Source organism: Ambystoma mexicanum, chromosome 1p, assembly GCF_040938575.1.
Source record: "Ambystoma mexicanum isolate Mex_15411 chromosome 1p, UKY_AmexF1_1, whole genome shotgun sequence".
Lineage (NCBI taxonomy): Eukaryota > Metazoa > Chordata > Amphibia > Caudata > Ambystomatidae > Ambystoma > Ambystoma mexicanum.
In genome coordinates, this window is record NC_090921.1 from 839,774,214 (window position 1) to 839,790,720 (window position 16,507).

Consider the following 16,507-nt stretch of genomic DNA (forward strand, 5'->3'; position numbering starts at 1 on the left):
CTCGGGATGCAAAAAGGGGAGCAGGATGTGATGAAGTCCAAGTCCAGCCACAGGTCGTACCCCAAAACATGGATGTTTTCTCTTGGGACGCTGAGGACCGGGAGTTCCTGCACACGGTCCACAAGGACGGGGAGGATGCCAACGCCAGCGCTGGGCCTAGTGTGCCAAGCACGCCTGCTCAGCCGAGCGATGTATGCCAGGACATCCTTTCGACCCTGCACCCGCTGGTGTCAGAAATCCTGAAGAGGCTGCTGCAGGCCCTTGCCCCAATGGCTCCAGATTAGCCTCTGGCTAAAAAGAAGCGCAATCCGATGCCCCTGCATCAACCTCCGAACTTGCGTGAGGTGCCCTGTACCCTGATGGACACAGGGACGGCCACGTCGGACAACAATGACATGGTCATGGGCGGATCGCCGCAACATAGGGCCTCCCCACTGAATGAGGTGGGGTTGTTTCATAGAGATAAATTGAGTGAGCACAATCTTTTATTTCTTCTGGGTAAACAATTATTTCTGACCAATTGTCAATTTTAAGGGTGCAAACCCACTTGAAAAATGTCTCTGTGAAGTAGCACTCAAATGAGAAAGTTTACCAAGACCGTGGCTGTGAAGCTAGCAGTGTGGGCTGCACTCCTGTGACCACTAAGGCATGGTGTATCTTCACTTGTGTTCACTGTTAAATATTCCAAACTGTACAGTTGCAGATTTCTTCAAAAAAAAAGTTTTTATTCTTTCATTTCAAGAATTTTTTTTTTTTGCATTATTGTATCACTGCTTGTGCGGGTGCCATTGAATGGGCCAATGCATTTCGGAATTCTCCTTCATCAGGGCCTATTATATTAGGTTGTTACAATCACAACATGAATTATTGTATCACCAAATCAAAATATAACAAGTCATATCAATAAACATTCCCACCGTGTTCCATATATCATTCAACATTGCATGTTGCGTGTATTGCACAGCGTTAAGCATCAAATTGCATATATCATATTTAACACGTAGTCAATATACAAATGATACATACGTGTCTGTTAGTAGTGTTGCCCGTGTTGGGGAGAAATGTATTTCCATTAGCGCCTATGTTGTATACATAATCCCAAGCTGCAACTAATGTAGGTAAAGAGCAGAACTAACCTTTTAATATTTGGCATCGGTTATACGTTCGTGCATGCAGCACGAGAATGGAGACTGATTGCAGTGTCTGTGGACACGTCAAATATGCTTTTGCCACTCTACAAAAATATGAAATGGGGTCGTTTCATGAAAAGAGCTGGGTTGGGAGGCACTCCAAAGAATCAAAAGTATTCAAGAAAAGTATTTAGGTAGCCCACAGGGGTTCTTTAACGGTATCTATTACTATGGTACATATATTTCAGGTGCAGGAGGGAGAAACTTGAGGCCACTCGAGGTTCAGCACAAATGAAACCAAGAACACACACCGACTTTTGCAAGTTGGTAACCCTCTGCTGCACTCCTAGTGGGAACTAGTCCCAAGTGGTGTATATTCCCAGTATAGTCAAAAGACCCCGGTAGGGAGATGTGGGGTATAGAGGGATTAAGGTTCAAACAATTATTGCAAAATAAATAGTAGGTTTTATAAATAGTTCAAGAAGAGCTAATACTATGTCAGGAGCTCTAAACATCTGTAAATCTACAGACAAGACTAAGTCAGGCTGTGATAAAGGCAGACATAGAGTAAGTCTGACAGGCAAAATAGCCAAACAAAGGCAGTTTATTGTATAAAAATATATTCTTTAGCATACTACTCCTTTGGAGTGCGTTAGTACCATTTGTATTCACAGTTCAGTTTATACAGATCAGTAATTCAAACACAAGGGACAAACTTAAATTTGAGCTGAGTAAATCACTCAAACAAAACCTGTTGGGTAAAGAAAAGCGCATATATATGTAGTATATATTCACATAAAATCATTGGTAGGGGGATTCATATGGGGGGGCAATCACCACCTTGGTGTAGCCCCACTACTGAGTAGTTTCTTTCACTCTACTCAGGGTTCCTAAAGACACTCCTAGTATGTACTCAGTGCCTACGCGTTTCGGATTAATACAAATCCATCTTCAGGGCAGGACGTGTTTTATAGTTTCATCAAAATCCAGTTGCAATTCCTACAAAGTATAAGGATACACTCATTAGGTCTGGGGGACGTTTGAAAGACTCTAACATTAAATACACATGCATGAGAGTACACTGACCTGCTCTTCGTAAGAGACAAACGGATCATAATCACCTGTGTGGTTGAAATGATATATAAAAAAACATTTTGTAAGAATTTGACCCTACCAGGATACTCGTGTTATAAGATTGTTGTTACTCACCCAGTCACAAGACAGCGAGGTCTCGCCGGGTCCACGGACAGTGTCGAACTGCGTAACCGGGAATGGATCACTGAAAGTACAGAAAAAGGGTATAGGTAACTAACAACTCGAGATAAATAGCTGGATATTAACTATGACAATGGTGTACATCAAGTCACCATAAGTTCCCAAAGTAATATCTATGTCCGTGAAATCTGAATAAACCTAAATTAAAAAGGCTCAAAGAGTCTGTGTTCCCAGTGGAGAGCGTCAGCTGAGATTCCAAAAGCAAGTACTCCAAAAGGGAGAAAGGGGTTCTCAGTGGTCATCCACCTCTTGTGGTTGTCATAAAGTAAGCAACATGTGCATTGGTACTTACAAAGAGCAGCTCGTTTGCTGGACGCTACACTGGAATGGCAGCAGCTCGCACGGGCGCGCTGTTCGTTTCTCTCAAGCTAGTACAGTTGCCATGGCAGCGGCGCGCAGACGCATAGCCGTGCGAGGGCGCCATTTTGGTGTGGGACAATAAGTCCCGTGTATAATCCTTGTGGGTAAAAGCCTAGAATATTGTGTAAAAAGTACCGCTCAACCTCGGAGCAGTGCTACGGTCAAAAACACAGCACAGTGGGACAAGATAATAAAGGAAATGTGGAATTAACTTAAAGTCATATCGAAAGAACACGTTGTGACGCGCATGCGCGTACTGTGTTCCGTTGCTAGGGACGCCTAAGCGCTACCATTTCTCTGTATATTTCGGCCCAAAATAGATGAAAAAATGACTCGACCGCTATGTCCGGATGGGTAAGCAGGTCGCTAAAAGGAATCTTACGATCAGGATCATTCGCTAGATGTTACAAATAAGAATCGTCTGTGCCGACAGGCGGATACGGGGTAAAAAAAGGGAAGGGAGAAAAACCCTCAGATGTTGGGGGTGCGGGAGGAGGGGCGCGACAGCAGTGTGAAGCTGGGGTCGTTTCATGCCATGGTCGCAAGTGCTTCTGATCTCTTACGACCGAAGAGACCAAGAAGGACTTCCTAAACGCGAGGCCAAGTGAAAGACCATTATGGCAGTGCCACTCCTGGACAAGGTGTTAGGTGGAAGGCCCATCCCTCCTGAAGTATCCTTATTCGGCCCGGCCAAGCGGGATAGGCTGCAGAAAAAGTACTGGGTGCTGGAGTCCGCACCCAAGTGCCTACGGTCGCAGGCGTCGCCGCACTCTGGTCTCGTCAGCTGCGAGAATGAGGTTGTCTTAACTCCATGTCGTTGTCTCCCCGGACAGCGATGGGAAGAAGGTGGATGCCATAAGGAGGAAGGTCATCTACACCGGGGTCGACCATCAAAGCAGCCAACAGGCAAAGTTTGTATGCAGTACTCTCTGGGAACACCACACACATCTATGACTACAGGTGTAAGCAAACCAATCTTTGGTATAAGTCTATATTACAGTTTTGGTAGCGTGTTGAGGAGCCAGGCGTATCACAAGAGGGCAATGTGAGCAGTAAGGATGTTACACAGACGTCTACAATCGAAGGTGTTCAAATAAACTTACTCGTTTTCTTTGATAAATACTTATTTTATTTATCTGTCAGTTATAACACATTCATTAGAAGGAGGCAATTATATAATGACACACAAATATACTTCAATACGATTTCAGAATACTTTTCAAGTGGAGTAAAAGGCAAAGTTTATTAGAACATGAAAGGTTACAATTATTCTTAGACCGTGCAGATACTTTGCATTCACCAGAAGAGTCGATTCAATAGGCTAGGCCAAAGTCAATGGGCTAAAGCCTTGGATAGGATAAAGCAGTTCTGGTAGTTAAACGGAAAAGTCTCTGCACAAGTTCTTGGAAATAGTTTGTAAAAAAGGAGAATTGTATGTTGGCTCACAAGCTGATTAGGCCTGCGAGTTGCAAAAGTTTCAAGCACTTTCACCGCAAGAGTTAAGTACTCTCACCAACGCATTGGCGGTTCTGGCCAGGTACGACGGGGAACTGTGGTACAAGATGGCCCAGATTCTGCAGTTACTACCCGACAAGTGGGTGGAGGCGATCGCACCCCTCCAGGAAGGTGAAGTGTTGTCGGTTGTGCCATCACGGTAGCCCTGGACATCGCTGACACAGGTTTCCGGCAGATGAGGAACTGTCTGCCTTGGTGGACGAGGCTGGAGGCCACCAATTTCCGCCACAAGGTCCAGACAAGGGTATTGGACATGCCCTTCGGGGGTAAGTCAGGCAGATCAACTAAAGGTTTTGGCGGAGGTTCATTGTCGTACCGTCATCCCTCTTGGTCCATTTCGTTTGAAAGGGCCTTGCACTCGCAGGACTTTGCTCGTGCTCTCAAGTTCTATGTGGCACGCAGGAAGAATTTTTGGAAGACGTCTCAACTGTTCGTGAACTTTGGTCCTGTGAACCATGGGAAGGCCTTGTCCAAGGCTTCCATCAGCAGGTGTTTCTCCAGCTGTATCACACTGTCATTGGTTGGTCAACCAACCGCTGCCCGGTCGTCCGAGAGCCCATTCCACCAGAGCGATCACTGCGACTACGACATTCCTGTCTGGTGTGCCCCTGCTGGACATCTGCACGGCTGCTACATGGAGGTCTAAGCACACCTTCACGAGGGTCTACTGCGTCAACAGGGATTCCAGGGTTGAGTCCATGGTCGGCCAAGCAGTGTTATGAAACCTATTCGCTTTAGTTCTGTCTGTTCCAGAGGTAAGAGTAATTGCTTCTGTTGAGCCTTGCCACCTCCCGTGGTTTTGCATATGTGTACTGTTATGTAGTCTTTAATTATGAGCATGTGAATGCATGCCAGACCTCCTGCTGGAGAAGGAACAAGTTACTTGGTTGTAACTATTCTCCAGCATGGGTCTGGCATGGATTCACATACAAACCCTCCCTCCTACCGCTCTGCGGCTCTTCTTGGTCATACTGCCACTGTACGTGCTTATCAAAAATGAAGATGGCTGCCAGACTGGCTTAGGGAGAGGGCAGTCATTGGTTAGGGGCATTAGGACCCAGAGTACAGGGATTGGTCTAGAGGAGAAATACAGTTTGTAAGTGAAACTGGTTTTACTTTTACCAAGGATTCCCGCCTGATGACCGGGAATATTCACGAGCATATGAACCCATGCCAGGCCCATGCTGTAGAACAATAGTTACAGGTAAGTAACTTGTTCCTTAGCTCACATTCCCTTTGTCAGATGTGTAAATTACATGTTAGTTGACCAGTTATGAAATGAGAAATGCTTACAGTTTAAACTGTTTCACATCGCCAGCACTCTGAATGGTTTCAGTAGATGAGCAACCAGTGTCCACTGTAAAAGTTGGCTGGGGTTGGTACCAGTTCATATTTAGATAGGACTAGTACGTCTATCTGGAATCTTGGTGTGCCACTTAAAATAACTGAGAACCTGTACGGTTTTCTCTAATAGGTTTCCTCCCAGCAAGGCATCTAAAGCACTAAGCATCACACTGTGTTCAATGCACTGTAAAAAAACAAACTGATTTAATCCAAATGGTATTACCAGTCATCAGTTGATCACATTATTTGTCTCAATTTTTAGATGCTGCTGGATCCAATGGGTGGCATTGTTATGACCAATGATGGCAATGCTATTCTTAGAGAGGTAAGCGTTTTCTGTGGATTTTGAGACCAACATCCCACCATCTTCTGTGTTGCATTCCCATTGGTATGAGCGGTATGATTGCTCTCAATGTTTCTTGAATGATTCCCATAAGGGGATTGCATTACTGACATATGTGGCAATGGACAGAGGCTTTGTATTACAGGCACAACAAATCCGAAATGGGCTATACTCTATGTAGATCTTTCATTGCAGCCAGCTTTGATGAGGGGACCTACTCGGATTAAGTTTGATGGAAGAAATTAAGACCCGTTTACTTACGGTAGAGACAGTGAGCTATGGGGTTTTGAAGGCATGGTCTGTGCAGCAAAATGTATCGGAGTTAAAACTTGTAGAAGCATTCTGCCCAAATCGCTTGTGTACTTGGATGAAACACAGAAGCAGCAGTTCTCCATTGTGAAATGTTAGCAAAACTGGAGCCAAACTATCTTTAAGGATTCACAGGCATTTACAAAGGTAGTATTGCTCTTTGTAGCATCCAAGATCAAGTTTCCACTGTCCTTTTGAAATGAGGTGGACATTCAGTCAGCAAAGCGAAGGGTAATGTTGGCTTTTACTTGGAAGTTTTTCTATTGACTGAAATAACTGGTAGCCTGTTAATAACCAATCTCCCCTTGCTAGCCATCGGAGTAATTTGCTACAATAGTATCTCATGAAATTACTTTAAACTATACACTACAAGACTTCAAACGGATCTGTGATATAGTTTTGTGTTCATGTTTGAGCTTTTTCTACACTATAGTTGGAATTTGGTGCAATCATACACTAGGTTCCTTTCATCTGAGCAGTCAGAATAATTGATATTGCAATTTGAAATGCAGTAAAGACATCTTAACATTTCTCACAGATTCAGGTCCAACACCCGGCTGCAAAGTCTATGATCGAAATTAGCCGTACACAAGATGAAGAGGTTGGTGATGGGACCACATCAGTCATCATTCTAGGTGAGAGGGGCCTTTTGTTGTCATTTGCCTGTCTTTTGAAGCTACCGCTGCTGCTTTGGCATTGCTTTTCACAAATGTCCTTATTAACCCCAAATAACAGTAGCATGTTCAGCAAGGGATCCACTCTAAAGCCGTTTAGAAGAAGTCACATTAAAAAAAGTGAGTGTGGGAATTCTGTGAAGAAAAGGGCTCTGTTTATTTTTGTAGTCACTTTAACAGAGGGCTTCCAGAATTCTTGGACCCAAGTAGGCATACTTAATCTTATTTTTCTTGCTCACGTGTTGCACAATCGTGTCCTTGCCTAATGTGTTTTATTTATTTATTTACACACCTTTTTCTTTCCTTGCTGCCTATGACCGGAGGATGACTTTTTTTCGGCATGGAGAAAGGTTTTTCTATTTATTTTCTTGTGGCCCCTGGCTTTGCATTGTGTATTTATAAATGTCTGTTTTGTTTGACTTAGTTTACATACGTGGGTGTCATGATCCACTGTGCCAAGAAGCTGTTTCTCTACAGAAGACTTTTTGCAAAAGATCACGAATGCAGGATGGCGTTCACTGCAGTTCTCAGATGGCATGTTGTTTTTTTCCCACCCAAATTGTGTCAGTGTGTGCCCTTTACATCCAGCATGGCTATTGGGCTGTGGTGCTCATGTTTTCTACAGTGAAAGCACTGTCTGTGCTAAGGTACCATTATATCCTTTGTGTCCTGTGCGGAGCTAAGAGAAGACCTTAATTTGTTGCATATTGGAGACCTGGCACCAGGAGACTTTCTGATCAAGCCTTTCTTTACATTAGCAAACTATTTTTGCATTAGAAAATAATCTGTTGCAGAAGCACATGCTTTGCACATCATGTCGCACTTGGTTTAAGATATGTCCTCCTTTTGTGTGTCTTGTCTATTTTAATGTATTACTCGTGTATACCATGCCAGCTTCCACTGTAGTGCTCTCCCAGGGCAAAGGTTTATCCTGGTGAACCTACTGTGCTCTGGCTTTCCAGATCAGTCTGCAAAAGGAGCAGAAAGTGTTGAGGTGCAGTGTATGTGTAGAGTTCGGACAGGCTGGGATTGTGGCGTGGGGGCTTGTTGGGGAGATTGATCAGCCCTCTGGTGAGGGCTGTGTTCTAATCTAACCTAATGATAGAACAGTATGTCACCCAAAAAGAAAGCACCAACTCGAGTTGTAAGCTTTAGCAGAGCAGTCCGGCTTAACTTTGACGAGGAAGGTTGACGGGGGAGGTACAATTGGTGCCAACAGAACAACCACACTGGTATACTGCAACAATATACACTTTATTACAAGTTAAAACATATTATATTATTTGAGAAATAAAAGTACTACAATTAAACAGAACAAATGGAACATAGTGAAGATAAATAAACAATAAAAAGGCCAATAAGGGACTAGCTCAATCCTTAAAATGTAGGTTCCATATCTAGTGGTTGGACACTATAAATATAAGATTTTAGATATGTTAAGAAAAAGGACCCCCACACAATATTCATCATTCAAAAGATGTATCTTTCAGCAACTTTCCCTCCTATAGATTTTTTTGTACCCCCAATTTTTTGCTTTGTTCATGAACCAGAGCTCACTTTTTGAGGGGAAGTAAAGCCTTCAGCTTCACTTCCCCTGCCTTTTGCTAATTTGGTATGGGGAAATTGATCAGTCTTTCGGACCTACCGCTACTGGGAAACGGTTTCCCTTTTGACTACAGTTTTGTAACTTTAACATTACACAGCATTTTACAATGCAGTGCAAATCCTCTTGTCTTTTACACTTGGGATTTTTGGTTACTTTAATATGTGTCTAAAAACAAGCTGGTGGCAGCAATTATATTTTTCAAATGTTTTAGTTTTATTTCTGGTGTGCACATTCAGTATGGCTATTAAACGTGGCTAGTGCCCTAAAATGGCCATACCACTAGGTTTTCTTTGCCTGTCCTGTGGCCATATTGTTTGGCTGCCTCCTTCCTGCCTTGCCAGGTCAGGAAATACCATATAAGGTCATGCACTTGCCCGGGAAAGCTGCTGTTTTCACCGGCTAGTGATACCTTTGTGTGGCTCAGGAAGGGTTGGGGGACAGGGGGAGGGGCTGTCTGGTCCATTCCATATTCTTGGAGCCTGACAGCCTGGGTGTGGGGCATGAGTGAAACCAACTGCTGTCCTTGTTTGGACCACTGCTGGCTGTTTGAATAGTGCTGATTCTTACCCCTGGTGAGTTTGGATTTGTTTCCAGGCTGGATTTTGGATAAGAGGACTCCTGCAGCCATTTCTTCAGATCCGTGTTGGAGCTAAGAAACCTGTGTAGAAGAACAGCTGACTGAAAATCCAAAAACTCCTGAAGAGGCCTAGCATCCCTTGTATCTGGCCTGGTGAATCCCTTTTTGGACTACCTGACGGCAAGGCCTTGTGCAGTGGATCCTGAAGTCTTGAGCCTTTGAAAGTGTCCCTGGACCACCCGATGGACTGACCAACACTCATTGGGTTATTTTGCTAGAATCTGGCTAGGTGTGTGTAAGTAAACTGCAAAATATTGGTCTTCCCCCTGTGAGCCCTTGGGGTTGGGTGTCCTAGATCACTGCAACGCGTTCTAGGGCTCTGTGGACATTCGCTTCCTGTTACCTCACTTTGTGCCCTCCCGCCCTCTGCAGAAGATTGGCCGCCGAGGTCCTCCAAAAGAAACACACCTACAACAGCCTCCCTGCCTGGTGCCACCCTTCCGGCTAAGGGCCCAGATGCAAAGGGCAGCTCCAGAAGAAGCGGCTCCAGACCGTGTTTGCCTGGGAAGCTTGCCGGCTGACATCAACCAGCAGCGACTGATAAGCTATGTGGGGTTCTGGGCAGGGAGTACAGTAGTTTCGAGGGGATTGGGTCGTCCGACGTATTCCATATCTATGACATGTAATCACCACAGCTGTGCTGCTTCGGAAACTTTTTTTTCGGTGTCCTGCGTCGATGCGCCGTCGTCGAGGACCTCCTCCGACCTCCTCTGACGTCATCCGATGTGATAAGTAGGACGCACGACACCCGTAGCCTCAGTTCCGTTTTTTCCGTGAACGTGTTGCTTCGTGAATCTCGGTTAACGCCTCGACTCTTTGGAATTCTGTTCTTCTCGGTTCTTTTTTGTGAGAAAATCCTTCGTGTGAAGATGTCTTCTACTTTGTCTTCGACCCTGCGTCCGGACTTCAAGAAGTGCAGGGAGTGTGGGGCCAAGATGTCGGTGACGGACTCGCACGACGCCTGCCTCTGGTGCCTCGGGGAGGCCCACGACACGGATGACTGTATCGACTGCCAGTCGCTCACGTCCAAAGCCTTATGTGAATGTAAGAAGTTGTCGGTAGGTCGGGTGTCCAAGCCCCGGAAGTCAAAGTCTGCGGGGCTTTCGACGGATGATTCGAGAGGACACTCTCCGCGTCATCGTCGGAAGTCTCGTGGGTCTCCTTCTAGGAGTCGGTCTCGCCACTCCTCGGCCTCTTAGAGGCATTCTCGGAAGCGCCGACACCGGTAGTCTTCCAGGTCCTCTTCGGAGGACCCTGCCCGGCACGTTGCTTACCCCACGAGCCGTGCGACACCGGAGGAATGGGCTTCCTTCGGGAAGAAAATGCTGGCGATTCTCGAGTCGCAGGGTACTAAGCCGTCCGCGCCCCCGAGTGGGGTCGGTCGTGAGAGGTCGAGAGACACCGCTCGCAAGAGTGGTCGGCACGAGTCACGGGAGAGTTCCCATTCGGACAAGGACTCGTTCTCGACGTACCCGTTCCAGGTCCCGGTCCTCGACGCGTTCGAGACCGTGTGCACCTGTGATGTCTTAGAGGAAGACTCGACGTCTGAGGCGTCGACAGGGTTGACAGGCTTTCTCGAGGCTCCGGCTCTGAGGAAGTCGTCGACGCTCAGGTCGTCGAAGGACATGCTCGGAGCTCCGGCTTCGAGGAGTGTGTCGATGCTGGCGGCGCAGCATCTGACGCCGATGCCTGTTCTCTCGACGCCGGCGCCGATTCACTCGACGCCTTTCGAGGCCGGGGTGTCGGAGGTACCCCGTGGCACGGGGGAACCCCCTAGGAAAGCTCTGGTTAAGAGCAAGCACTCTCAGGTGCCTTCTTTTCGCCACCTGGAATGTACTTCGGAGGTGGATGAGGATTCTGATGGCCTGGTTCCTAGTCAGGTTCCAGATGAAATTGTCTCAGGCCATAGTCAGTTTGACGATTTGAGGCAGTCACTGCATGATGCCAGTGGACTGGACACCTCTCCGGAGGTGGAGTTTTGTAGGCCTGACCCTGGCTCTCATGCCGATTCCTCGTACCGGCGCCTTATGGCTAGGGTTTCCGAGTACTTGGGATGGTCTGCTCCCCCAGGGGAGTTTGTGCAGGATGATCTCACGGACATCCTTGATGTTGTTCCCCCAACTGACCCGGTACTGCCGTTCCATATGGCTTTACAGAGAAGGGTGGCGGCGGCTTGGACTGCTCCGGAGACTCTCCCGACGGTGGGCAGGTCCTTGTCACGAAAATACCGTCCAGCTAGTAGCGACCCCTGCTACTTGACCAGGCACCCCACTCCGGAGTGTTTGGTGGTGCAGGCGGCCACGGCCCCGGCAAAGCAGGCGTCGTACCCTACCATCCCTCCTGATAGGGACGACAAACGTTTTGATGGATGGGCGAAGAAAGTGTTTTCTTCTGGTGGTATGGCGCTTCAGGCGGCCAACTCCATTTGTGCCTCGTCTTGTTTCACACACACTCTGGAACTGTGTTGCGTTAGCGGCTGAACATATTCCCGAAGGGGACGAACGGGATGATTTTCTTGCTATGGTCCAGGATGGTAAGGATGCCATGTGTGAGTCCGTTCAGTCGGGTTTGGACATGGCTGAATGCGTCAGCAGGTCCATGGCGGGGAGCACCGTGATACGCAGGTTTGCGTGGTTGCGGAAGTCGGGGTTTGCTCCTGATGTGCAGTCCCGGCTCCTCAACATGCCCTTTGACGGTGAACACCTTTTTGGCAGCAAGGCTGACGAGAGCCTTGAGAGGTTGCAGATCTCAAAAGCTGCAGCGAAGTCGTTGGGCGCTGCAGTTCGCCAACCTCTGCCTTTTCGTCCTAGGGGACAGCAATGGAGGGGTGGTTCCTTTCGATATTACTCGTCCTTCAGTAAAGCGAGAGGAGCTGGCAGTCAAAGAGGCCAACTCAGGGGTACCAGAGGTGGACGAGAGGGTACCCGTGGTGCCAAGGCCGCTCGGGCAGTTGCCTCATTGCCCTCAGGTAACGCAGCAGCCGCTACCACTCAGTCATGAGGCCATGTCCCATGGTTCGCCGGTTGGGGGAAGGCTGGCGCAGCATCTTGTAGAGTGGCGTGCCATTACTTCAGATGTGTGGGTTCTGGAGATCGTAACCCACGGCTACTGTCTTCCCTTTCGGCACAGGCCTCGCGACAATCCACCGGGGAACCTCTTTGCAGAGTCCGGATCCGCTCCTTGCGCAGGAAATTCTAGCCCTGCTGGAGAAAGGCGCCATAGTACTGGTGCCTGTAGCGGAGAGGAACAAGGGATGGTATTCCCCTTATTTTTTGATTTCGAAGAAAGACGCGGGATTGAGACCCATCATGGACTTGCGCGGTTTGAACAAACTCCTCAGGAAGGACAGGTTTAAGATGGTTACTCTCTCAAGTCCTCCAGGCCCTTAAGCTTCAGGACTGGTTGGTGTCTCTCGCCCTCAAGGATGCTTACTTTCATGTGCCGATCCATCCCAAGCACAAGAAGTACCTGAGGTTCGCGGTTCGCGACTCGCACTTTCAGTTTTGGGTCCTGCTGTTCGGATTGACCTCCGCCCGAGGGTTTTCACCAAGCTCATGGTGGTGGTGGCAGCGCATCTCAGGCAAGGGGGATTCACGTCTACCCCTACCTGGACGATTGGTTGATCAGGGGGAGCTCTCCCGAGCAAGTCCTGGATCATCTGTCCGTCACCGGCCACTCCCTTCACAGGCTGGGCTTCTTCCTCAATTTAAAGAAGTCCCATTTGACGCCAACACAGCGGCTCCAGTACATCGGAGCAGTGTTCGACACTTCCCTGGGCAGTGTTTTCCTCCCCAGGTGAGGGCTCTTCACATTCAGTAGATGTGCATAAGTTTCAGCATGCCCAGACGCTCCCAGCGTTCGAGTTCTTGAGGTTGCTCGGCCTCATGGCATCCTGCATTCTTCTGGTGCCAGAGGCTCGCCTGCGGATGAGATTTTTGCAGTGGGCACTCTAGATGCAATGGTCGCAGTCCTCCGGCAGGATGTCGGACCCGGTTCAGGTGCCGCCCTCAGTCGCCCGGGACCTTCTGTGGTGGGCCGTCGAAGGCAACTTGATGAAGGGGGCTCCATTTTGGCTTCCCTGGCCGGAGGTGGCGATCGTGACGGACGCATCCCTCGCGGGATGGGGAGCTCATGCCAACGGGCTGACAGTCAGTGGTCGTTGGTTTCCGTCGGAGTCCAGACTCCATATCAATCTGTTGGAGCTGAGGGCCGTCAGGCTAGCCCTGAAGGCTTTTCTGCCGACTGTGCGAGGAAAGAATGCCCTGATCCTGACGGACAACACAGTGGCCATGCACAACCTCAACAAAAAGGGGGGGGGGGCAGGGTCACTTCTTCTGTGCAGGGAGGCGATGCAGCTCGAGTTCTGGGCCATCCAGCAGGAAGTTTCGATCTCGGCTGTTCATCTGGCCGGAGACGAAAACGTGACGGCGGACGCTCTGAGCAGGCAGAGCACGATCTCTCACGAGTGGGAGTTGGCTCAGGAGATTCTCCTGGAGATCTTCGCCCTTTGGGGGACCCCTCAAGTGGATCTCGTCGCCTCCAGTGTCAACCGGAAGTGCGAGAGGTTCTGCTCGCGGGAATTTCCTCCAAAAGGAGCCTTAGGAGACGCGTTTGTGGTCATTCCCGCTGCTGTACGCGTTTCCTCCAGTCCCCGTTATCCCACAAGTGCTGCGGAGGTTACGGAAGTTCGGTTCCCGGATGATCATTGCTCCGGCGTGGGCTCGTAGGACGTGGTACATCTGCCCTCCACGTCGTCTTCCCTACCGAGACGATCTGCTCTCATGGGAGGGGGGGGGTCAGGTTCTCCATCCAGAGGTCAGATCCCTCAACCTTCACACTTGGCTTCTGAAAGGTTGAGGTATAAGGATTGGGACCTCCCTGAAGACGTGATGGAGGTGTTGCTCTCGGCCCGAAGGCCAGCAACTAAGTCTCTGTACCGTTGGCGTAAGCTCTGCGACTGGTGCAGAGTTCAGAATGTGGATCCTTTTGCATAGGACATACCCATGGTTCTGTCCTTTTTACTTTCTTTGGCCCACAGGGGCTTGCAAGTGGGTACCATTAAAGGTTACCTGGCGGCGCTGTCCATCTTTAAGCGCTCGTCTGAAGAGTGTTCCTACTTTAAAATCCCTTTAATTTCAGTTTCTGAAAGGGCTCACTAATTTGTTCCCTCCGTCACCTTTCCTGGTGCCCGGTTGGGATTTAAACCTTAAGTTTCTTATGGGTGCTCCGTTTGAGCCTTTACATTCTTGCCCTTTGAGGCTGTTAACTCTGAAAACTGTTTTTGGTTGCGGTTACTTTTGCTTGCAGAGTGAGTGAGTTACAGGCACTTTCAGTTAAGCCACCCTTCACTGTATTTCACAAGGACAGGATTGTCCTTGGAGTTCGTCCTTCTTTTCTTCCGAAGGTAGTGACGGAATTTCATTTGGCCCAGAAGGTTGTTCTTCCGGCATTCTAGCCTCCTCTGCATCCTGGTAAGGAAGAGGAGAGGCTCCATAGGCTTGATCCTAGGAGAGCTTTAAGCTTTTATGTTTCACGCATGTCCCGGGTCAGAGTGGACAATCAACTCTTCATTGGTTACGCTGGAAAGCCTTTGGGACAAGCTGTGACGAAACAGACTTTGTCTCGCTGGATTATTTTGGCCATCTTGGAGTGTTACCGCTTGGCGGGTAAGGACCCACCGGCTGGCTTGCGGGCCCATTCTACCAGGGGTATGGCTGCATCTACTGCCCTGCAGAGGGGTGTTCCTATTCGCAACATCTGTGATGGAGCCACCTGGGCTTCAGTACATACATTTGTACGTCACTATTCCCTCGATTCAATCCGAGGACAGGATCTGGCCTTTGGCAAGGCGGTCCTTTGCTCTGCTATTTGATTGGCAATTCTAAATTTTGATTCTAAATTCTTTCCCTCCTCCTTGCTCTGGTACTGCTTTGGGAGTCTGTCATAGATATGGAATACGTCGGAGGACCCAATCCCCTCGAAGAAAAAGTCCCTTTCTTACCTGGTAACGTTCTTTCGATGGGATGGTCCGACGACGTATTCCATATCGCTCCCTCCCTGCCTTCCCCGCTGCACAATTTCTTTTGCGATTGCAGCTTACGTTCTGCAAGGCTTGGTGTCTGGCTGGCAGTTGACTAATGTCACACGTTCTGGGGGAAAAAACTACAACTGAGGCTACGGGTGTCGTGCGTCCTACTTATCACATCGGATGACGTTGGACGAGGTCCTCGACGACGACGCATCGACGTCATCGACGCAGACGCCGAAAAAAGTTTCCGAAGCAGCACAGCTGTGGTGATTACATGTCATAGATATGGAATACGTCGTCGGACCATCCCATCGAAAGAACGTTACCAGGTAAGAAAGTAACTTGTTCATTTTTGCGAGAAGCCCTGCCACTCTTCCTAAATACATGACACAAGTATACCACGGTTAGCCAAGCAGTAAGTAGTTTTCCAATCACTGCTGCATACCAATTGTTAGTTTGGCTTTCATTTTACTGTGGTATCCCCAATTTAAGGGTTTACCTCCCTGCCTACGATCCCACATCTAGGCATTTCACATTTATTCTGTCCCCAATTTATGCTTTTCTCTAACTTCCCAGGCTATCACAAATCAAGGTGTCTGCATTTACTGTTCTCATTTTAGGCCTTTCTCCCACTTCCCAGTGTTAGGACAGTTTTTCTGAAGTCCAACTTGGGGCTTAGCAAAACCATACAACTGAGACAGTACAAAACTCCACTCTTAGTATAAGGCTGTACCACCTGAGTATATGGTAGCATACACCGAGCAGCCAGGCTTGCCTTAGGAGGCAGAGAGGGCTCAATAGAAACGGATACAACCAGAAGTATTATAAAAATAAATTCAAGGTTTATTTTAAATCCAGTTAGGCCAAGTTAAGTTTTGGTTCAAGTACTTTATCATAGTCATAAACACATTATAAAAATAGAACAACATGCTTTAAAATACAGACCAAAGCATAGACTCTGTTTAGAAAACTAACTGTATTTCCAGGGAAGTCAGACCTTACAAAACACATTTATTATAGAACACACCTATTCATGGGGAGTAAAACCATCAATTACTTTTACTTTATCGGAGTTACCGTCAGTTATGCAGTGATACTCCGTAATGAATCACTTAGTAAACCAGTTCACAAAAGGTAGCAGGCGCTCCTCTCCAGAGAGAACATGGCATGATAACCTGTTCTGAGGTGAGAGTTTGCAGCACACACTTTTTGCTCACTGTACCTTTCACAGATTGGGAAATAACCATTTGCATATCAGTCTTTGTCCCGCCCACATGGGCAGTCCG

The 16,507-nt window shown here is 48.0% G+C and overlaps 1 protein-coding gene across 1 annotated transcript in view; it reads left to right on the top strand.

The window, feature by feature from the left end:
• Positions 1-16,507, top strand: part of CCT3 (chaperonin containing TCP1 subunit 3) — a 538,625-nt gene that overhangs the window by 118,556 nt on the left and 403,562 nt on the right. Inside the window, exons 4-5 of the mRNA XM_069652818.1 lie at positions 5,887-5,949; positions 6,815-6,911. Coding sequence (XP_069508919.1) covers positions 5,887-5,949; positions 6,815-6,911 — 160 coding nt within the window. The remainder of the gene's footprint in view (positions 1-5,886; positions 5,950-6,814; positions 6,912-16,507) is intronic.